We start from the raw sequence: 23,014 nt of genomic DNA on the forward strand, positions 1-23,014 counted from the left end.
TGCTTTATTTGTGGTTACTCTTTAGTCTCCCAACCCTGGAGAGGGGGTGTTGGGGGGAGCTTTGCAGCTGAGCAGCAGCAGAGAGGAAGAGTATTTGGTGGGAGACCCTTCCCTACCGTCGAGGCCGAGCTCCCGCCTCCCCTCCTCCCCGTACAGCCCCGTGCCAGCCACACCCGGGCCTGTGGTTTCCCTCCGGTGGTTCCAGATCCCTGCCCGCAGCTCGTCCTGTGGTAACCGGCCTCTGCTCAAATGCCTCCAACCATGGGGAGCTCACTACCTTGCACGGTGGCTCACTCTACTTTTTTAACACTGTTCTTTTCCAGCAGTTCTGGAATATTCTTTATTTCCTCGATCCCTCTGGGGTTGCCCAGAAGGACTCTAATAGCTGTCTTGGTGCTCCCGGACTGCTCTTGCCACCCATGAATCCTTCCACCTCCTTTCCTCACTGCTCTTCTTGCCTTTTGCCTTCACACAAGTGGCTCCCAGCCTCCTCATCACCCCCCTGCTCGAAGCACCACGTGGGTCTGGCCAATGCACACCTGTACCTGGATGTCTCATGGCCCCCACTCAGCCGCAGCCTCGGGAAAGGATGCTGCCACCCACCCTCTGCCCCCTCCCACCTCCCACCCGCCACTGCCCGGGCTCAGCCTCAGTGCCCCTGGCCTCTCTGCCCACAGTCGCCTTCTCCAATCCTTCTGGTGGGTGGAGTGTGGTTACCATAGCAACCTAAGACCACCCAGCTCTGAGCATGTACTTTCTTTGAATGAACAAACCCCCAAGGGCAGAGGGTCAAGTTCAAGTTTGGATCGAGGGTCCCTGTGACCCTGGCCTGGTTCTCTCGGCACCCGCTCCCTCTCACGGCCCAGCACCCCCCGGCCACCTCTTGCGTGGGCTCCAGAACGGCACAGACCGGGTATGACTTTCCGCCTGGCGCTAACCCTGACTTGGCCTCCTCCGGCCTCAGCGTGCTCAGCTGTAAACCGAGGATGGCGACAGCCTCGGCCTCACCACGCGTTGTGAGGATCCCATGAGGCCGTGTGATCAGCCGCAGCACAGCGGGCATTTGGCAAGGCCTGGGACGATCATTTCACGTCCCCAGACCGTCTCAGGTGCTGCTCCTTTCTCTGCCTGGGGAATGGTGGCTGCCCCAGAGCTTTCCGGATGCTCAGATGCAGGTGGCCTGCTGCGGGGAGCAGGTTCTCCCAAGGGTGGCAGTGACTCAGGCCACTCCAGAGAGACCTCAGCTCAGGCCGCGGACACCAGCACTGCTCCCATCTTATTTCTTGAGGGGGCTTCAAACTGCATGCAGACCCTTCTAAGCCCTTGTCCTCCCTCTGACCTAGCCACCAGCTCCCAAAGTCACGTCCTAATCCTCTCCGTCATCGGCAGTGCCGATGACCCCTCCAAGGTCTCCATGTCCTGCTGTCCCTTCCCATTTTTCCAGCCCTCCTTTTGATTCCAACAACCCTTCATCCCCAGTCATCACCCTCTCCCTGACCCCGAGAAAAGGGGAGCAGGCAGAGGGAATCTCGCACAAGCTCTCAGCACCCCCTCTCCTGCCGACCCTGTTTCTGCACCGCTCAGACGCCCCCCAACTTCCCGCTGGCATCACTCCTTTCTCTATTGAATCAGGTCCGACTGCCTGAAATCAGGCCGCTACTCTGCCCACCTGAAAGCCTCTCTCCTCCCTTTCAAGGCTGATCTATACTTGGCAAGTTCATTTCTCTTCTCTCAGGTCCCCAGAGCTCCCTGGAACTGCTCCCAACTAGGCCACCGTGACCTCCGGGTGGCTCACCCCACGGTCCCGGGGCCCAGCTGAGGACGCTCCTTCTTCAAGTTTCCTCACCCTCGGGCTTCCTCCTGTCTCCTCCTCATTCTCCCCCCAGGGCTCCTCCTTGGACCCACCAGCCAGTTTCCTGGGGGACCTCTCCCTGATTTGCATCCCTAACTGCCTGTCCCATTTGTCCACCTGCATGTCTCCCCCGTACCTTGAACTCGACCTGCCCCCACTCAGCTCCTGACCCCAGCTGCCCAGGGCTCCCCACTGTGGTTCATGGGCACCCCGGCCCTCCAGCCGCTCAGCATAGAATCTTGGGGCCACCCCCACCCCTTTCCTTCTCACATGCCCACACCCACTACCGCTGGCCCTACTTTCAAAACATGTCCAGATACGACTGCGTGCATATGAAGTTCAAAGAGCACAACTAATCTATGGTGTAGACATCAGGACATAATTACTTTTGGGGGGGAGGGGCTGCAAAGGTGCCCAAGGGCATCTTCTGGGGGGCCAGTCATGCTCCGCGGCTTGATTTGGATGCAGATTTCTTGGAAGTGCTGACTCAGTGAAAATTTACCAAGAAGCACACTTTTTGAGTTGATGTTAATACTCCAATCAAACACTTACTTTGAAACTGGGAAATACACACATGCGCACACCCAGAATCCACTGTTTCCCATCCCCTCGATGACTCCATGTGGGTGCTAGCAGCTACCACCATCTCTCCGGGGGACCACAGCCACAATTCCGCTCCAGATGGGCTCCCGGCCTCCCCGATCCCTTAGCCATTAAATGACAGTGACATCACATCTCTCTGCTGAAAACCCTTCAGCCGCCCCCAAACAGAACCCAAATGATCCACCCTTACTCCTGATCCCGAGTTCCTTGTGTTCATCCCCTCACTGCTCTGCTCCAGCCACACTGGCCTTCTGATGCTCCCGGAACACACCGGCTGCTGCCTCGGGGCCTTTGGACGGGCTGACTCCTCCACAGGGATCTCTACGGGGCTCTGGCCCTTAACTCATATCCCACGTTTCCCAGCAGACTACCTGAAACCGTCCTCCCCATTGCCCTGTCTCCGTATCCTGTTATATTTATTTCCTTAGCACTTACCGCTAATATCTTATTTATTGGTCACTCCCACTGGAATATAAGCACCACGAGGGCAGGCATTTTGGTCTAGTTTCTATTTCCAGCATCTCGCCAGGCATTGATTAGGCACTCAATGTAATTTTTGAGGTACAAATGAACTCTAAGGGTTAATTGTGAATCTAAAGGGTTACACAGGCAGGACCAGTGTTATAGTTACTGGCAACCAGCAGGGGGCAGCAAAGAGGAGCCCAGTGTGTGCAAAAGATCCAGCGGGGGAGGGGCAAGAGGGCCAGGACATGATTGACAGCTGGGCAGACACCAAGGCCTGGCTGGTATAGAGCGAGGGATCTGGGGTCCTGGGTTCCGATCTCAGCTACTTGCTGTGTGACTTTGAGCAGTTCTTTAACCTCTCTGAGCCTAAGTTTCCACCTGTAAGATGGCTCTTAGCAGAGATTACACGTATTAATATGTGAGTGGGCAGATTATAAGCACAGTGTGGACATGAGAGGCTGCCCAGATTTTCACCATCAGGGTCAGGACAGTTATGTAACTGTAACATCCTGATGAGGGAATGTTATAAAATGTTGTGAAAGACACAGCAAAAAATGCTTATGCTTCAAGATTAAGTGTGTGTGAAATTTATATAAAGAGCAACAGTGAGAAGTAAAACAGGCTTGGAGGAAAAAATCTGTAAGAAATGTATCTTCATAAACATTAACAGCTATCTGGGCAGTTGGATTTCTGTATTTTCCAAATTTCCACAATGGGCATATATTGTTTCTCGTAGGCTTTTATGACCTTCTAGAATGTTCTACGGCTACCTGGGCAGAAGCTCTCCTTCCACAGTCACCACCAGCTGTTTCTTCCCAACATAACCCGAGCAGCCCCTTTTACTGTCTGGTTTTGGGGAGTCCTCCACCTTGACCCTGGAGCTGCCGAGAGCATAGAGGACGACACCAGGCTCACCGGGGCCCTTCTCAGGGCACAGTGGCCCTGCCATGCCCTCTTGCCTGCAGGTGCCCGATGACCTGTGATCTTTACTGCACACTGATGTCCTGGGCTCTGAGAGCAGAGATGCCCGGTGCTGTCCCCAGCTGCCTGCTTCTCCAGCCCCTGGACTGATCTAGAGCTCTCTGGCCCCTGCCCCAGTCTCCCTAATTTAACTCAGTGCCTCTCCAGGCAGGTGGGAGAGGTGGGGGGGCAACCTGGCTATGCAAGCAGCTCCCCACGGCCTGACTCTCCTTGGCCATGCTCGCCTGAGCCTGGGTTGCCTGAGCCCCTGGAAGGCAGTGTGGGAGCCCATCTGGTGCAAGTGGGGGGCTGGCCCACCTCCTCTCTGCAGCCCCGGAGCCTCCCAGCAGGCATGGCTGCTCATAGCACCCTCCCACCCCCAGAATCCCAGGAGGCCCCCAGCTGCCAGCTCCTGTTCTCTCCTCTCTGGAGCCGCTCACTGGAGGCCAGGAAGCCACCTTCCCTCCAAGGAGGCTCTGTCCAGTCCTTCTTTCCCTCCAGCCAGCTGTCTGTCCTCCTTCTGGCCTCAGAGAGTAGATGCTGCAACAGGAAGGGCCACCAAACAACAGGGGGAAACTGAGGCCCTGAGGGCCGGTATGCTGTACCCACATGGGACAAAACTGAGGACCCTCTCGTGTCATCTCTTTTGACCCAGAACAACATCAGCCTGGGAACTGCTGTACTCTCGCCCGAATTCTGGGCCAGCCCACAGTTCTGGGCCATGTTGTGAGGGCCCCAAATTTAAAGAAAGATTTATCTTCAGAGCACAATCTCCTTCTTTGGAATAATTCACCTTTTTCTGTTAGGAGAGGCTTCCATGGGGGCCTTCGATGAATAACCTAGAAAATCTCGGAGCCGAGCTCAAAAGCACCCACTCCCCGCCCCAGGTCCCTAGGAGCCCCCTTGAGCCCTCCCTTCTCCTCTGAGCACCTCCTGCCTGGGTGCTGCAGCCACCTCCCTGCCACCGCCAGCTTTGGCCCCCAAACCCTGGTGCAACCGTGACTGCACGGACTTGGGTTTCCTCCAACATGGATCTGCTCAGGCCCTAAGCCCTGTGGGTGTCTGGGGGGTACCCATGTGGACACAAGGTATTCAAGGCCCCATGGGGCCCTCCTCCCAACTTCTTGGCACTATGGGTCCTTCTGGAACTCAGACACGATCCCAGGGAAAAGGGAGAACCTAAATGGAGTCAGATGAAGTTCATGTCACTAATCAACAGGGCTTTTGGTAAGAATTCAGTTCAATTTTAGAATAAAAAACCAAGTTTACATATGTTGCACTTCTGAGTTTTCAGATTTAAACAAGGTCCATTAGATATTTTTAGAAGAGAACGAAAGTAAAAGAACAAAGGAAAGTCTTTATAAGTGTCCCCTGTGCCCAGAATAAAGCCCTGCCTCTATGGAAGGACGCATGGCAGCCTCCCAGCCCGGCCACCTCCACCCCCTTTCTCAGCGCCACGCACAATCCTACTCACCTCCAACACCCAGCTCAATGCCACCTCCTCCGAGAAGCCTTCCAGAGCCCGGGTAGTAATAACCGCCACCCCCACTGGTGAGCAAGTCCCATCACAGCACTGAGGCCTCCACAAACACCACTCAAGCAACAGAACGAAAGCTCCCGGCAGGAGGGGAAAACACTCTTCCAGGACTCCTACTAGGTGTCCCATCTCCATTTTCAGGTGAGGAAATGGAGCTCAGAGATGTAAAACGACAAGCTCAAGGTCTCACGGCTAGTAAGAGGGGATGCAAGGATTTGAAGCCAGGTCTGTATGAGCACAAAGCCTGTGTTTTCCCAGGTGTACGTGTGCCTCCGAGCTATACCCCAAAGCAGATTATTTGCCACAGGCCTGGCCCCGCTTCCTCCAGCTTGCAGGTTCCTGCTACTGGCTCCATCTCCCCCAGCAGACCCGAGCTCCTGCGCCAACTGACTCAAGAGCCCAGGCCCTGGCCCGTGCCAGGTCTCAGGGACTGTCTGCCAGATGACTTGGAATGGTTCTTTCTGGGGCAGGAGCAGCACTGAATAACCTCTGGTGAACCCTCAGAGGGCCCTGCAGGCCTGCAGGCCTTCCCAGCCCAGCATGACAAGTGGTAGGAGTGAGCATGAAGTTGCCCTGGGACCTCCAGGTTGATGTGAGGCCTGCAGGCGCCAAGGCTGGGAGAGGTGCCAGCTATTCCAGGCCCAAGAGCTAGGGCCAGGGCACTTTCCCACCTCCTCCAGGCAGCCCGCCATCCCTCTGCCACACCATGTCGGCAGGAAAACCATTTTCAAGGGCTCTCTGCACACACGGAGGAGCCAAACGGAAGGCTGCTGGGTGGGTGGGGAGAAGGCAGAGACCACAGGACAGGCACACCCCACCAGGGCAATGGTTGTTCGAACAGCAAAATGAGCCCCTGGCTGGATGGCAAGCCCTGGTTGGTGGAAGAGGTCACCCCAGGACGGGCCCAGGGGCTCTGTGATCTGCCACGAGGGAGGCCAAGCTCACCCTCTGCCCGCCCCCGCGTTTCTCCCCAAAGTCCAAAATTCTACCGTTTCCCCTGAATTACATGCTGCCCCAGTCCCTGGGCCTCCCAATGGAGACAGGCAGCAGCTGCCAGGAGCCAACCGCTCCTTCTCTCAGGTGGGGGCATCGCAGGCAAGTCACCCAAGTTCCCTCAGTTTTATCCATAAAAATGGGGACAGTAAAAAGGTGACATTGCAAAGCCTGGCACACAGTGGCTGTCATCAGTGACAATTCCTTTCCCACTCTGCAAACCCGTTTTAAAACGTGCACGCGCATGCGGTCCAGTTGTACTGTCACGTCTCCGTGGGACTTGAAAGAGAAGCTGGGGAGAACAGGGGCTGCAGGGGAAAGCCGGCAGACAGCCTCTCCGTCCTCCTGCCACTCAGGGGGACGGACCAATACTGCCCTGCACTGATGCCCAGCTTGGGCAGAAACCTGGGGCCGGGGTAGGCCTGTGGCTGGAACCTGACGCTGGGGCACTCAGTGCTGGAGTCTGGAGCCAGACAGGCCTGAAACCACAGACGGGGGGCAGGGGCTCTGCAACGCGGTAGGGAGAGCTGGGGCCACGGGCTGCCCACCAGGGGCTAGAGCGAGGCAAGTGGACGGAGGAGCCGGCCATCCCATCATAGAGCCAGGATGGGCCAGGAGCCACGGGCGGCACCAAGAAAGGTACGTCCTGGTTGCCACGGCCAACGGAAAGGGGGTTCTGGTCTCGTGAGAACACAGGCACACGTTCCCCTGCCCTGTCCTTGCCGTCTGCACTGGCCTCCTGGGGAAGCTCTCACCTCCGCTGCGGGCATCCCACTCTGGCCTGCCCCAGGAGCCCTGGAGCCACTTAAGGACGTGGGTCCCCTGCGAGCTGCGTGGTGCTGAGCACATCGCTTGAACGCTTTGCCCCAAATCCCTCTCCGTAAATCGAGTCCTAGCAGACATCTCCTCCATCTGTTCCCGGCTGTAACCCCTGTGCCCAGCATGGTGTTGGCCCTACCAGGACCCCTGGAAGTACTTATGAAATGAATCCATGTTACGTATTCGTGCGGGGCCTGACCCCAATAATCTCTCAGCAAGCTTGCTGCCGGGGCCACCCCATAACCTGCTGCTATACCTGCTTCCATCAGCCCCACCTTGCTGACACCGTCCCACTGCTTTCCACCCCTCTGAGAACTTGGAAAACACCTTTGGGGTTAAGTGAGCCGCAGACCTGAGCACGCTGCTGAACGACTGGGAATGCCGCCGCTCTCCCCTCTGGCTTCCAGAATCCACCCGCAGCTGACCTTCCTCCAGCAAACCCAGCCCTGGCTCCCCGGCTCCCTCTCCTCGGGGTGGGGGGGTCCCCTGCAGCCCGACAGCAGCTGCCTCGTGACCACACCCCTCGGTAAGTTTTGCACACCAGACCAGGTCTGCCACCTCCGATTCGATGGCCTTTGGCCCCTTCTCCAGAACCCCGCCAAGCCCGGCTGGGCATAGTGAGTGCTGCCAGCTCCTGGGGGCTGAGGGCCTGACTGAAATCAGATTCCTGGACTGCAGGCTCCCAGCTCAGGGCATGGCCCCAAATGCTCACCGGTTCCCAGCACCCTCGGTGTGGTCTCCCTGGCCTTCCCGCCAGGCCGGCGGCAGCATCTCCTGGGGTGGGGACGGGGCAGGGGCCGAGGCTGCAGGGCTCCCATCTCTCCATACACAGGCTCTGGGGGTCAAGGGGTCAGGCGTATGCAGCTTCTGCCCCAGCCACCCACGCCACCCCCAGCGACAGCCTTTGCTCTTTCTGGGGTTGGGAAGGCCAGGACGCAATCCATGCAGGGGATGGAAGGAGAGGCCCCGGAGGGGGGTCGGCAGAGGCGTTTTCCTTCTTATCTTCACATCTCATCGTGGGATGTGGGAAGTGCCCCTCACATCTTACCCAAGCTCGTGGGTCCTTAAGTGGGCACTGCCTGGGGTTAGATCCCACCTGCCATCAACCTTGTCCATTCACGAAGGCCAACCCGGCCCACTTTCTCAGGAGGGTGGGGGGCACTGGCCTGGCCTGGTCCCTCTCTCCTAAGCCCTGTTGGAGCAGCTGCCACGTCACCAGGGCTGCCCTCCATCCCTTGCTCTGCCCCAGGATCCGGGGCCAGACTCCAGCTTGACCTTCCTCCTCCCGGCTGAGGCAGGTGCCCAGGTAAGGTAGGAGGGCAGGGGCCTGGCTCCCCAGCAACAGAGAACAGCTCCTGGTCCCCGGGCCCCAGAACCTGAGCCCCAAAGTCAGCTATGCCCCAGTTCCTGGGCCCCAGTGCCGCAGCCAGACCCCCTTGTCAAGCGTGCCCCCCACCCCTCATTCCCGCCCACAGCCAGTGCCTCTTACCGGGCTTTGGGATGAGTCCTTGGAAAGGCCTAGAAGAGAAGCAGATGGGGCGTCAAGAGAACGGGCCTGGAGGGTTGGGCAGCTGCCCTGTGGTGCATGGCTCAGTTCCCGTTACGGTGTGGCCATGAGCCAGTGGCATCAGCCTCGTGTCTGGGGCCCCCTCAGACCTACTGGATCGTAATTTGCGCTTCACAAGCCGTCCGGGGAATGGGCAGGAGGGTGACCAGGCTCTGAGCTGCCTGTGTCCCTGCACAAATCATGTGTCTGGGTTCCCTCCTCCCAGAGACGGGCCTAACGCCCCCCTACGGGGTGCTGGGAGTGCAGAGGGCAGGAGCTGCCAGACAGGTTGCAGGTGTCCCCAGAGGCCACCTTGCTGTGGCCGTGATTAGGGGGTAGCTATTACGATGACATGTGGTCTCACCTTTGTAGGGCTCCCTGCAACCTGGCTGGCCAGCAGACCCTCCCTGTCCCTACTCCCCGCTGCCTCCCACCCAGGACACAGGAGAGCGCTGGGACAGCCACCTGTTCCAGCTGGAAGGGTGGGACCAAGGCTGGACCTAGGGAGAGGCTGAGGATGTGCTGGGGCCAGCCCCACTCCGTGTCCCCGAGTACCTGGTGACCGTGAACTTGATCCTGTCGGCCACTGCAAGGATCCTCTCCAGGTTCTGGGAGCCGAAGGTACAGGGTTTTCGGAACGGGATTCCTGGGGGCAGCCCCTCGATGATGACGGAGCCGGGGTTACTCTTGATCCGCTTGTAGGGGACCTGGACGGGGTACTTGATGCCCAAGGCCTCCCCTGCGGACGAGAGGGGTGCAGTCCTGCCAGGGGCGCGGGTGCTGGAGGCCTGTGGGTGTGTGACAGGCTGCAGGTGTGAGGTCCCCATGTGCACAGGGGAGCCGGGCAGCAGCGTGAAGGGCCCACTTGGTGGAGGCTTGGGGGTGCAGGGTGCTGAATTGGGGTGGCTCTGGGGAGCTTGGGGGTGCAAGTCCGTGCCAGAGCAGGGCTGGTGAGCGGGCAGGGAACGCGTTGCTACGAGTGAGATCTGAAAGCCCTTCTTGGGGATGGGTACCTGGTAGGCACGGCCGGCTCTCCTCTCCAACGCCCGACCCCACCAGCCCCATGTGCTCTGCCTCTCCCTGGCTCAGGACCGGTTGGGCCTGAGAGGGCAGATGCCACTTGGGAGTCCAAGGCCAGCCTGGATGCTGCCCAGATGCTGAGGTGACGGCCCTGTCTCACAGCTGACCTGGCCCCTCCCTGGGGCCATCCTGGGGAGCAGTGGCCACCGCTGACCAGTTCGCAGCCAAGCCCCACTCTGAAGGGCCACCCAGTCTGCCAAAAATTCCTGCCTTTGGGGACAGGGGCACAGGTGCAGCCCTGGACGCTGTGAGGCTGACCACGTCCGGAGTTCTGCCCCAAGCCAACCTCTCTCAGACAGAAAGATGAATGTATCTGTAAGAAGCAGCCGGCTGGAGCTCACTGCTGCACCCTGAAACGCTGGCTAAGAATGGCCTCCCCAGCATCGCAGATGCTGATTTATGAAGAGAAATGGCAGAAATTTCTGCAGGTCTCAGCACTCAAGGGGAACAACCAAACTTTTCTGTGCAAGGAGCTAGTTTTTATCTGACACTGGGAATTCTGTAACTACCCTTGTTTCTCTTTTTGCTCTGGCTCCCAGGAAACTCAATAGCTGGATTTGTACCTAGCTCTAGCAAGTATAGAATTTTTGAGTTTTCACTTCACCCATGGTTTTATGGCATTGCTCCAGCTTTTTAAAATCGAGATAAAATTCACATACCATAGAATTCATCATTTTGAAATGCGCAAGTCAGGGGCTTTTACTATATTCACGAGGTGGTGCCATCATCACCACCATCTAATTCCAGAATATTTTCACCATCCCCAAAGGAACCCCATACTTACAAGCAGTCGCTCCCCGTTCTCCTTCTCCATCCCTGGCAACCACTAATCTCTAATCTACTTTGTCTCTATGGATTTCCAGCCTCTTTTAAACTCTTTATTCCAAATTTGTGGCTGACTAGTTTATATGCTATTACAGAAAGATCCTTTTTGAAATTAAACAAATCATACAGAAATGAAAAGTTATACTCATGAATCTTAAAGGAAAAAATGGCCATTTTCACCTCTTCACTTTTCCAGAACTGCATATGTGTTGCAACAGCCTGTAGTCTCCATGTTGTTGAATCCAGTAGATGACTACAATTCTTTTGGCAAAATCTGACACAGACGACCACTCCCCTTCTTGACTGCCCTTGCCTTGGTGTCCATGACCCCCCACTCTCCTGGGGTCCCCCTTTTTCTGGCCACCACTTCTCCTTGACACAATCTCTAAACCCTGGGGCACCTAGGCCTTCAGTCTGGGCTCTCGTCCCTGTCCTCTCTGCCTTCCCCCGGGTGTCTCCTCCTCCCGTGGGTTTATATTTCACCTCTGGGGCCAACTCCTCTGAAATGTTTATGTCCAAATCCAGACACCCTCTTGTACATTCAACTGTCTCTGGGTCACCTCCACTCACCCCTCAAACTCAACACGTCCAAAATGGAACCCCTCATATTCTCCCTTCACACTTTCCTCCCCGGTGAGGGTGCTGCCCTGCCCTTCCCGGCTCAGTCTTGGGTGTCCACCCCAAACTGTAGGCTGTAGGCTCGGCCCCTTCTTCAGCCTGGGAAATGCCCTCCCCCTCGTCAGGGTGACAGGTTCAGGTAACCCAGGTCTAAGCCAATGAGTATGCAGCATTTCCCTGCCCCAGGGATTGGATAAGGCATGGACATGTGACTCGATGAGGACCAATGAGAAACAAGGAGAGCATACAGCTGGGAGACCTGCACCTGCTAAGGCTATGCTGCTAGCAAAGCCAGCCTTGGAAACAGAAACCAACGACATCCCTGAGCTGCTGGATCCAGCTGACCCTGAAGGCCGCCCTACTGCCGGACTTCCCAAGCTGTAGCAGATCATACTGTCCAAAGACAACTGCATCGGTGTACTCCCATCCTTCCCCTTGAACCTGGGACGGCCTTTATAAAAGCCTCGGCTTGGTGCTGGATGTGATACTGCACGGCTTCGAGGCTGGGCCATTAAAGGCCACCTGCCTCCACCTGGCTCTCTGTCTCTCTTGGGACATGTGCTAACACGGAGGAAATCCGGCCATGCTGCAGAGGCCACGTGGAGAGATCACACAGGGATAGAGATGCCAGAGGGGGCCCTGCAACTTCCCCAGCCCGGGGTCAGGCATGGGAGTGAGGAAGCCGCCGAGATGACACCAGCTTCAGCCGCCTTCCGACTGTAACCTCAGGAGAGATCCCGAGCAAGAACCACCTGGCCGAGCTGCCCCTACACCCCTGCCCCACCGAAACCACAGGTGATAAATGATTACTGCCATTTTTGGCCACTGAGTCTCGGGGTGATCTGTTCTGCAGTCATGGAGATTAAAACACGAGCCAATCAGCCCCTTTTATTGTCAAAGTCAGGTTGAGGTTTTTGTTAACTTGAGACCAAAAAGCTTCTGAAGTGGTCCTAGCTTGTCTTCGCTAAGCCAGAAACTTGGACTCAACCTGGATGCCTCCATACCTCCTCCCTCCTCCCTCCGCCAACTCAGTGCTGAGATTCTCCCCAAGACATTCCTCAGCTCCTCCTTCTCCAGCACCACGGCCGCCAACCCTGCCCAGGCCACCACCACTCTCACCTGCACCCCTGCCCTCTCCTCCTAGCAGGACCCCCAGCACCCACAGCTGCCTCCCCGCTCCCATCCGTTCCACTGACGGCAGCCAGGAGGGCCCTTCAAATGCAAAGTGGCTCCTGCCATTTCAGTCCCATATTGGTTTGTATATAGTACATCCCCCAGAAAAAGCCATATTCCTTAATGCAATCTTAGGGGCAGATGTATTAGTGTTGATTAGGTTGGAACCTTCTGATTGTTTCCATGGAGATGTGACCCACCCAACTGTGAGTGACACCTTTGATTGGGGTGTGACCTCTTGATTGAATGTTTCCATGGAAATGTGGCCCCACCCATTAGGGTGGGTCTTGGTTGATTCACTGGAGTCCTATAAAAAAGAGATCACAAACAGAGGGACCTCAGAGCAACTGGGAGTGACATTTTGAAGAGAAGCTGCAGCTAAGAGAGGACAAAATGCCCCAAGAGCAACATTTTGGAGAATGCCATTTTGGAAACACAACCTGGGAGCAAGCAGATGCCAGCCACGTGCCTTCCGAGCTAACAGAGGTTTTCCGGACGCCAATGGCCGTCCTTCAGTGAAGGTGCCCAATTGTTGATGCCTTACTTTGGACACTTTATGGCCTTAACACTGTAACTTTGTAACCAAATAAACCCCCTTTATAAAAGCCAATCCATCTCTGGTGTTTTGCAGAACGACAGCATTAGCAAACGGGAACACCGCAGTTCCCTCCAAGGCCTGGATCATCAGACCCTGCCTCCCTGGCAGCTCAGCAGGGCCCTTCTTCTCCCCCACAACTGCTCATCAGGCTTCTGCTTTCTTTCTCTTCTTAGAACAATCCTCAGGGCCTCCGTACATGCTGTTCCCTCAGTTGGAATGCTTTTCCTCACACTTAGCTCGAATAACTCCTTACCACCCTTCAGCTCCTGCTTCAAAGGGGCTTCCCCTGGTCCCCCATCTAATATAAACACCCTGGTTATTTTCTCTCGAGCAGTCTGCTCTTTTCCTGCATAGTGCATGCAGCAAATTCCTCATCGTCTATTAGATTTTGTGTTCAGGAGCTGAATGAATGTCTTCTCGCTGGTCCACAAAGACCTGAGGGTGGGGACTCTATTTTATTCACTGCTGTATCCCTCATGCCTGGGGCCAGGCCTGGCACACCAGTCGGTGCTCAAGAAATGTTTGTGAATGAATGAATGCACAAACGGACGAACAAGTGAACTGTGCTTCCCCAGAGGTCATTGCAGACAGGACTGCGAGGCCTCCTGCTCCTCCCGGCAAGCACCGGGCGCCCCATGGCTCACCGTATTTCTTATTGAACAGATCCTGGACCTGCTCCCTCAGCGTGTTGGCGATGTCAATCCGTGACAATCGGGCATCGTAATTTTCTGCAAAGTAAGAGACCATTACGGATTTGGACTGTTAAATTAAAAGGCACTTGGTGACTTTTAAGGAATATGATTTTCTAATTATAGGGAAACTCCTTCTCTGGCAATTAACAGATCTTTGGAGTGGGGCCCTCAGAGTCCTTCAGACTAACACTTGACAGAGACGTGTGTTTTTCCGGAAGGACGCGCACTGTTGCGACAACAGCCCTGAGTCGGAAATTAATTGCTGACATTTGAAAACGAACAAACCAATAAACAAGCCCTGAGGTGAGAGACACCACGGAGAAGAGGAGGTTCCGGCACCACAGGCAGGCGTGGAGCAGGGGTTTCTTTAAAGTCGGGGTGGTACGGGTTTGGAGGAGGAAGGAGGCAGAGGGGGTGACGCGAGCTCAGAGGCCCGGGAGGCCCAGCGGGAGAGTGTGGGATGGGCTGTTCCCACGGAGGCGGGGGGCCATTCCGGCAGCTCCCACCGTCACTCACTCACCCAGCGGGTGTCAATATCAGGGACCCCCATGTGCCAGCCACGTGCCACGGGGGTCTCCAACAGGCCTGACTTCAGGAATGAACAGCTTGGCACTGCTTCATGTGGGGAGGGAGGGTGGGGATTGCTGGGTGGTGTGGGGACTGTGGTGGGGTCCCCAGTCTGCCAGGGGGCTGGGTGTGAGGAGCCAAGAAGTGGGGTGACAGATGGACTCTCCATCAGAGAGAGTCCCAGCGGCCTGGGAGGGAGTGAGGGGCAGGGCAGCACCCTCCCTGGGATTTGAGCTCCATGTCCCCCGCCCCCAGGGGCTGGCCCCTCCTGCCACCTCACTGACCCCACTTTCTCCCCAGAGCCAGAGCCACAGTGACTGCATAGGGTCCCCCTGGAGATCAGCCACTCTCGGGGTATCCCTGGCAGCCATGTCTCCTAGCTCCTGGGAGAGAGGATGCAGGAGGCTGTTCTCAGCTGGGCTGCCTGGGGCTGCCCATCTCCCTGCTCAGACAAGGCTCCTGGGGGCCTGGCTGCGTCCCCTGAGGACCTGAGACCCCTCCCTGCCTCAACCCAAGCTCTCCCCACCCTCTCTTCCTCTCCTTCCATGCTCACTTTCTCCCAGCTCTCTTGGCCCAGCCCCTGTTCTCCTACTCCGGAGATCTCCCTCTCTGATCTCAAGGCACCCAGAGCTCGGCTGACTCCTCACAGGGCCAGACGCGAGGCAGACAGGATTCCTGGGTGCTGCGCCCGGCCTTCCTCACCTCTGCCCCCCACTCCCCACGGAGCCTCCCCCTGGGAGCCCCAGCGGCCGGCCCAGCTCACTCCAGCACCCGCAGGCCCTGAGGTCACAGGCCAGCAACTCCCGATCCCAGCCCGACCCTCCAAACCCAAGCCAGGTCAAGGTCATGGCCGTCCCTGAGCTGCGAGCTCACCTTGAAAGCCCTGTCTCTTCAGGCTCTCGTCCGCGAGTGGGTCCCCAGAATCCCTCTCTGGAGTTGGCGGGGGGTGTGGGGAGAGAGAGAAGCCAGGTGAGGAGACAGCTCCTGGGACCCGGGCAAGGGGGTGGAATGGGTGGGAGGGAAGGAGGTGGGGGAATGCCAGGGGGCAGGTGGGGGGACCAGGATGGTGGAAGCAGGAAGGGGGGGGCGGTGGCAGAGGCCTGGGACCCCTCCCCTGCCCCTCCCCACACATGTACCTTGACTTTCCGAGACGGACTCTTTGGCTCCCTCGGTGAGCAGCTCGGGCCTGGAAGACATCACAAGCGTCCGTCAGTGAGGTCCCCCTGACCCTCTCTGGGACTGCGTTGCCCTCCCCTCTGGGCCTCAGTCTACACATCTGTGCAGTGGGCTCCCAGGGCCCCCCACATCCCTGGGAGCAAGACCAGCCTGGGAAGAGCTGGTGCCCTCACTGTGAGTCCTGAGGGTGCAGAGGGCTCACCACCGTCCAGGGTCAAAGCCCTGAGCACCAGGCCTCGGGGTAAGGGGGCTGTCCATGGAGGCATCTGACATGTACAAGCAGCCGGGGCCTGGCAAGATCCCAGGGGTGCAGGGGACAGTCTGAAGGGTTGGGCAGACACTGCAGAGCTGAGCGCTGCTCTTTTTTGGAATCAAGAGCGCCAGGGAGCAGGCCTGGCTTTGCCAACAACTCTGAATCCCCACGGAGTGGACCCTCGTGAGGTCCTGTGGGGCAGGTGGGGCTTCTATCTCCCTGTCTGCAGGAGGAGGCCCAGGGCAGGAGAGGACGCTGCTCGTGCCACACAGCTTGACACAGCAGAGCCTCTAACCGCTGGGCTTCCCTCTCTCCACGCAGCAGCCACGTCAGCTGGGAGCCGCCTCTGGGCCTCAACTGTGTCATCCGAAATGGGGATAACAACCCCTCCCTGGCTCAAACTGAGGAGAGAGGGCCTCACAAATCCACGATGGAGAGGCAACACAGGACAGTAGAAAACACCCTAGCCAGGGAGTCGGTGTCTAACTGTCAGGGACTGTGGGGGACTCTTGCTGGGCCTCAGTTTCCCCACCAGGAATCCGGGACAGGGGAGAGGAAGCTGTAGGGGGACCAGGTAGGGTCCGAGGCCTTTTTCAGCTCTGGAGACTCTTCGGTTGAAGGCAGGGCCAGGCCTCTCCTTCTCCACCCCCAGCCTCTGAACCCAGATCTGTGCCAGATGTGGAGCAGGCACCCCGATGCCAGAAGAGGCCCCGAATCCTCACCCACAGGTCGCCTGGCCTTTGGCTTCACGCCCACACAGGGGTCTCCTCTGTTGCCACCGCAGGGCCACCCCACAGGCAGCCTCTCCCACAGACACACACCCCCCAACACCAAACTCTGCTCCAGGCCGGTCCTCCACGACACCGTTCAGGAGACACGTCTGCTGGACCCACTCCCACCCCATCACCCCGTCAGCCCCACTCTGGCTACCCGGCCTCCCCGGCACCTCCAGGTATGTCACAGACCCAGGCCCCACCCCCCAGAAGGGCCTCCTCCAGCTGGATGACGGTGCACTGAAGAGGGCACCCAGAATCACACAGAGCCACGACTTCTCGGGACCTCAGCCTCCCACCCGCTGTTTCACATTTCTTAAGGGATTTTAACTTTTGAGCATTTGATGAAAGCAAGAGACCCTCTTCCCAGAAGAATGCACACAAGAAAATGAAAACTTGGCATTCAACTTCAAGGACTTGGGTTAAGAATGTTCTTTGATCAAGGATTTAGGAAGTTTCATTTGATTTTGTGCCAAGTCTACCCGACTTGTCATGGCTGATGCTGAGGTCAAGTTCAGGTTCGGTGGAAAGTGCTTCGATTGATTAGTGATGTCTGCCCAGGTGTGAAAGGGAGCGGGTGGAGGGTACGTGGGCCGGGCACTGGCCAGTCCCGATTCATCGTTAAAATAAAACATATATACATGTAACACAGCTTTATTGAGATACACTTACGTACCATAGAAGTCACCCCTTTAAAGGGCACAAGTGTTTTCACAAAGTTGTACAACCCTCACCACTGTCTAATTCCAGAACATTTTCATCAAACCAAAGATTGATCCTTTTTAAAAGCAAGATTAATGAGTCACGTGGTTACTTTTCACCTAACATTCCCAGCAATATTTTTTTCTGATTTTAAAAATGAGGAATAACAAAAAAAATTTTAAAATGACTTAAATTCACCTTTAAAAATTGATTTTTGTTTTCCCAGTAATGAAACCCTGATACAGGCCCCAACAAGGATGAATCTCCAAAGCATTAAACTCAGTGAAAGAAGCCAGACACAAAGGCTGCAAACTGTGTGACTCCATTTATAGGACATTCTGGAAAGGGCAAAATGACCGGGATGGAAAAATTGATCCGTGGTGGCCAGGGGCTCGGGGAGGGGCTGCTGACAAAGGAGCCCCGGGGAGGTTTTGGGGGTGAAGGAGCTGCTGAGCGTCTTCATTGTGGCTGGGGGTACACAGCTGGGTAAGTGTCAAAACTCAAAGAACCGTACATTTTAAAGAGGGTGAACTGTGCTGTATGTAAATTAAACCTCAATAAACCGACATCAAAACTCCTCTTGATGGAGCACTTACTGCATGGGGCTAAGCCTCTGACATGGGCCATTTTGCCGTGTCCCTTGTCACCCCATAAGGTGTGACACCCCGAGCAACCAGCCCAAGGTCATGGGGAGCAACAGGAGGGGCCGGGACGTGGACCCTGCAGACGGTCCCGCAGGCCTGCACGGAGCCACTGGGCAAATCTGCCTCCCTTTCCAAGTATCAAGTGGCATTAAAAAATGCCCATGAAACCAGATGGCAGCCGTGCCTGCAGGTAAATGATGAAAAAGGTCCGTTCTTGAGGATCTGCTGTTGTTTTGGTGCCCACCTTTGAGATGCCTAGGTGCTTCCGGCTTATGTTTTCAGTCCCCCTGAAATGCCAAGGGCCCCCAATGTCTGCTCTCCACCCGGACCACTCCCCAGAGCACGGGGTCCGTGTGTCTGACCCTCTACCGGCCACTCCCACCCCCCAGAAGGTCCAGGCACCTCAAAACATAACAGAGGCCAGACCTGGCTCTGGGCTCCGGGCTCCCTCCACCTGCATCTTCTTCATCTCAGAAAACAGCCTTGCCCATTATCCCAGGTGCCCGAGGTCTCCTCCTCTCACCCCCGAAATCCAATATATCAGACAACTCTGCCAGCCCACATCGTCCAAGAGTTTGCTTGAATCCAAACAACAAAAATGCAGCCCTCTCCCCCCCGGAGCCAGAGGAAAGCCTCCTTGCCCTCCCCTTCTGCCCCTGCCTGCACACCCCACCAGCCCCCCACTACCCCACAGCGAGAATAATCATCAAAAAATAAACCAATAGGCCAGACCATGTCGCAGCCTCCTCAAAACCTTCCAGTGGGTTCCCATGAAGCTGAATTTAAATCCCAACTCTTTAAGCTGCCCCAAGACCCTGTGTGACCCGGCCCCTGGTGTCTCCCGGGCCTCAACCCTCACCGCTCCCCTTCGCTGGCCCTGCACCAGCCGCACCTGCCACCTTGCTCCTGTTTAAACGTGCAAGAACGTCCCGTCTTGGGCCTTGCGCCTGCTGCTCTCCCTGCTTGCCACACCCTCTTGGCCTGCTCACGGCAAGAGGTCTCTGCTGGAAGGTCCCCTCCTTAAGCAGATGTCCTCCCAGCCACCTCGTTCCCTTCATCCTACATTATATTCCTTCTCAGGATTCATCATTACCTGGCGGCACATTGTGGTTTTATTTGGTGAGGTCAGTGACTCAAGGGCCGTTTGTCATGGGGTGGGAGCAAAACATGTATTTGTTGAGGGAAGGAACAAATTATCCGGTGTTTGTGCCTCCTCGAGGACCACCCTCCACTTCTATTGGGCAAACTGGCCCCCATAGAGGAGCCCCCATGGGGCAGACCCCTTCCCCAGCCTGCCACCCTGGGTGGGAAGTGCACGGTGGGTCTCCCAGTGGCGGGGCCACTTACCCCCTGGGGATCAAAGCCTTACGAGCCTCCCTTTTCACCCCTTTCAGCCAAACTGAGTAAAAATTTGTAAAAAGTTGCACTAACACATGCAAGCAGCAAACACACAACAGACATCTGTAATGCTTGAAATGGTTAATCCCAGATTCCCTACCCTCGGGATTGTTTTTAACTGGTAGGTCTGCCCGTTCCTCCCCGGGGACCATTTCTCAGAACTGGGCAGGTGGTGGATAAGCTGCAGATACACGGGGTTCTCCCTGACAAAAAAGGACCTGGAAAGGCCTCCATCTGCTTTTCCAATTCAGGGCCAAGGGGCATAGCTCACAGCAGCACCCCGAAGCCCCCAGTCCCAGGCCAGCAACACACCTGGCCCCAAGAATGCCCAAGTGGGCAGATTCCCAGTCTACACCTGGGCAAATGGGGACGGCCCTCCAGGGACCTCAGGCCTGCCCGGCTGCAGCCAAAGCCCCTTGCCCATCTGACGAGGGAGGTGGCCAGCCTGGGGGCGTCCCCTCGGGGCCTGGCCAGGCCTTACCTCTTGATGACAAACTGGATGCTGTCACTGGCCTCCAGGATCTTCCGGAGCTTGGCAATCCCGAAGCAGTTGGGCCTGCGGAGGGAGATGCCTTCAGGCAGCCCCACCACAAACAGCTCCTCCGGGTACATCAGGAACTTGGAGTAAGGGACCTTGACGGGCTCCGAGATGCCAATGGCCTTGGCTGCAGAGACACGGCTGCTGTAGGGCCACAAGCCTCCACCCCACCCCAGCGCTGTGCAGGGGCTGCGGCTGCCAGGGCCCTTTCAGAGTCGGCACTAGGGTGAGCCCTCCTGGCCTTCCTAAGAGCCCTGTTACCCCTGGACTGCAGGAAGGGGCCTGTGGCTCAGAGGGGAGACAACTTGTCTGAGGTCTCACGGCCACAGAGCAGCAGAGAAGGGGATGGGTACCCAAGTCGGTGTGCCCTCAAAGTCCACGGCCAGGCCACCGCCCCCTCGCCGAGGCAGGGCATCTAGTGAGATTTGGTGTCAGCTGCGCACAAGCCCACTTGTCCCCGTGCTGCCAGTGGGGCCTTCCAGAGGGATCCCTGACCACGAATAGCTCCCAAAGCCCACTGCGTGACCCAAGAGCACAACTTGGTCCAGGCCAGGCTCTGCCACTCCTGACTCGAGGGGCCTTGGACCAGCTATATCACTTCCCCAGGTCTCATGTGTCCTCATCTGTAAAACGGGCGTTAGGACACGGGGGTTTTGGGAGGTGGGAGGAGAGAACACGAGGGAAGCAGCTAGCCCAGTGCCTGGCAAGCCGTACTCTTAACTAGAGTAGCCCCTTCCCCACCTCCCCTTCCTCTTTGCTGGACTCTAGAGGGGGAAAGCGCTTACTACGAGTCCTCTCGATGGACCCTGAGTGCTGGCGTCTGTGAGGTCAGAGGATCGGTACGACTAAAGTGGAGCGGAGGCTTCTCCACCTGAGGCGGAGGCACTGTGAGTGCAAGTGCGAGTGTGCAGGCAAGAGACCAAGTGTGTGCATGAGTGTGAGTGCACATGAGTGTGAGTGCATGAGTGCAGATGTGAATGTGCGAGAATGTAAATGAGTGAAGTGAGTGCATCAGTGGATGTCTGAGCGTGTGCATGAGAATGAGTGCATGCGTAAGTACTGTGAGGATGTGTGCACAAGTGTGTGTGAGTGACAATGAACGCAGGAGTATGTGTGTGTGCACAGTATGAGTATATGAGTGTGCATATGTGTGCATGAGTGTGAGTGCATGCATGAGTACTATGAGGATGTGTGCATGAGTGCATGTGAGAATGAACGTAGGAGTATGAATGTGTGTGCACAGTATGAGTATATGAGTGTGCATATGTGTGCATGAGTGTGAGGGCATGCATGAGTATGAGTGAGTGTGCATGAGTGTAGGTGTGACATGAGTGTCAGTATGTGAGTGAGAATGTATGCAGGAGTGTGAGAGAGTACCTCGGTGTAAGCAGGAGCATGGGTGTGGGTGCATGTGTGAGTATCGTGAGAGTGAGTGTGCACGAGTGTGTGTGCACGAGTGAGAATGAGTGCAGGCGTACAAGCTGGGTACATGAGTATGAGGCTGTGAGTGTGCATGAGTATGAGTGAGTGTGCGTAAGGCTGAGTATACATGACTGTGAGAGTGCACAAGTGTAGGTGTGAAGTGAGTGTGACTGAATGAGTGAGAATGTATGCAGGAGTGTGAGAGTGAGCACCTCAGTGTAAGCAGAAGCATGGGTGTTGGTGCATGTGTGTGAATGAGAATGCAGGTGTACAAGCGTGTGTGCACAAGTATGAGTACGTGAGTGTGCATGAGGGTGAGTGCATGCATGAGAGCATGAGAGTAAGTGTGCATGAGTGAGAATGTATGCAGGAGTGTGTGTGCGTGAGTGTGAGCGTGGTGGCCAAGGAGGCCGGGTGTAGTGTTTCAGTGGCAGCATTCTTTGGGGTGCAGAGTCCCCTAAGCAGGCCAGGAAGGGGCTGGGCCGCAGCTCCCCCAGGGCCTTCCACCCCAATGGCAGGCCCCAACCCCTCCCTTCTCCCTTTCCCCTTGTCCCTGTGCAGGGTGCAGCTGGATCAAGGCACTGGGGCCCACATGGCAGCTGCAGGGAGGACAAGGTGCCCCTGGACCCTGTCCAGCCCCCTGCTCACCATATCGCGTGTTAAAGAGCAGCTCCACCTGCTTCCGCAGGGGTCGGATTGCGTCACTGTGGCTGTCTGGAAGGCAAAGCGCAGTTTGCTGAGCGCCCCCCCCCCCAGTGGCAGCAGCACCCTGCTTCTCAGCTTGCACCCCAGCTCTGCTGGAACCAAGGACACCCCTGAGATAGGACCTTGGAAGGGGGGAGGACAGGAGTGGTGGAGGTGGGTAACCTATATTTCCTCGGAAACAGCACCCCCGGACAGGTTCACAGTTCCTGGGGCTGGATACCTGCCCATGAATCAGGCTGAGGGCACCATCAAGCCCAAATGGAGATTTGGAAGGTTCCTCGGGCTGGCAATGACCGTGGGCCTTCTAGGTGAGCACCACTCAAGATCAGCTCGGTAAATGACTGTTAACTAGTGGATGCATACTAGGCCTGCAAACTGAGTATGCCGTCACCAAGTGGCGGTGGACATTTAATACTGCAAGGTCCCCCTGCTAGGCTGGCTCGGGGTAGCGTCACTTCTCTCCTCTGACACCCACTCATCCCATCCCAGGGGCAACACTCCAGAGATGAAACATCTGTGCCCACCTTGATTTTCCTTCCTCTCCTACCCCCACTCTCAGCAGAGGGCATGAGCAGTGTTTCTGGGTCTCCCTGACCATGTCTCTTCCTAGCACACACAGCCAATTTTGTGCTTTCAGGCCTATATTCTACTTGCTCAGGAAGACTGGACTCTCACCCCAGCCTTAAAACCTTTTTGGATAGAGGCAAGATGTGTATAAAACAAAAATAAAGAAAGGCTTGCAGTTTCCCTTATCAGAGGGAGCTGCTTATACCCCTGACCAGGTAAGGCAGGTCTACACACCTCCTCCGCCTTGGGCAGCCCACAGGATGCCTACCCCACCCCAGCCCCCTCCTCCAGGGTGATGGTGAGAAGGGGACCAAGGGGAGTCCGGGGGTGGTGGGGAGGGCAGGCGGGTGGGTGGGATGGAGGAGGTGGACGGCGCTCACCCTCCACGGGCCTCTCCTCAGGCCGCAGGTCCTCGCCAGGGCCTTTGTCTGAAAGAGAACAGAGGGTGCTGGGAAGCCACAGTCGGCCCGCATCGGGCCAGACAGGAGGGGCGTGCCAGGCCATGGGC

General features: G+C 56.8%; 1 protein-coding gene across 5 annotated transcripts in view; it reads right to left on the reverse strand.

Annotated features, from left to right (window-relative positions):
* The window catches only part of GTF2IRD1 (GTF2I repeat domain containing 1), a 110,853-nt gene that overhangs the window by 21,751 nt on the left and 66,088 nt on the right, over nucleotides 1–23,014 (reverse strand). For 3 of the 5 annotated variants that reach the window (XM_037814317.1, XM_037814315.1, XM_037814316.1), the window contains exons 15-23: nucleotides 22,887–22,934; nucleotides 21,883–21,948; nucleotides 19,756–19,939; nucleotides 15,465–15,514; nucleotides 15,202–15,258; nucleotides 13,714–13,797; nucleotides 9,331–9,514; nucleotides 8,719–8,747; nucleotides 7,942–8,064 (exon numbers count right to left, since the gene is read on the reverse strand). In XM_037814317.1, coding sequence (XP_037670245.1) covers nucleotides 7,942–8,064; nucleotides 8,719–8,747; nucleotides 9,331–9,514; nucleotides 13,714–13,797; nucleotides 15,202–15,258; nucleotides 15,465–15,514; nucleotides 19,756–19,939; nucleotides 21,883–21,948; nucleotides 22,887–22,934 — 825 coding nt within the window. The remainder of the gene's footprint in view (nucleotides 1–7,941; nucleotides 8,065–8,718; nucleotides 8,748–9,330; nucleotides 9,515–13,713; nucleotides 13,798–15,201; nucleotides 15,259–15,464; nucleotides 15,515–19,755; nucleotides 19,940–21,882; nucleotides 21,949–22,886; nucleotides 22,935–23,014) is intronic. The other 2 variants (XM_037814319.1, XM_037814318.1) reach the window with 1 other exon arrangement.

This window comes from Choloepus didactylus, chromosome 21 (assembly GCF_015220235.1).
Source record: "Choloepus didactylus isolate mChoDid1 chromosome 21, mChoDid1.pri, whole genome shotgun sequence".
Lineage (NCBI taxonomy): Eukaryota > Metazoa > Chordata > Mammalia > Pilosa > Megalonychidae > Choloepus > Choloepus didactylus.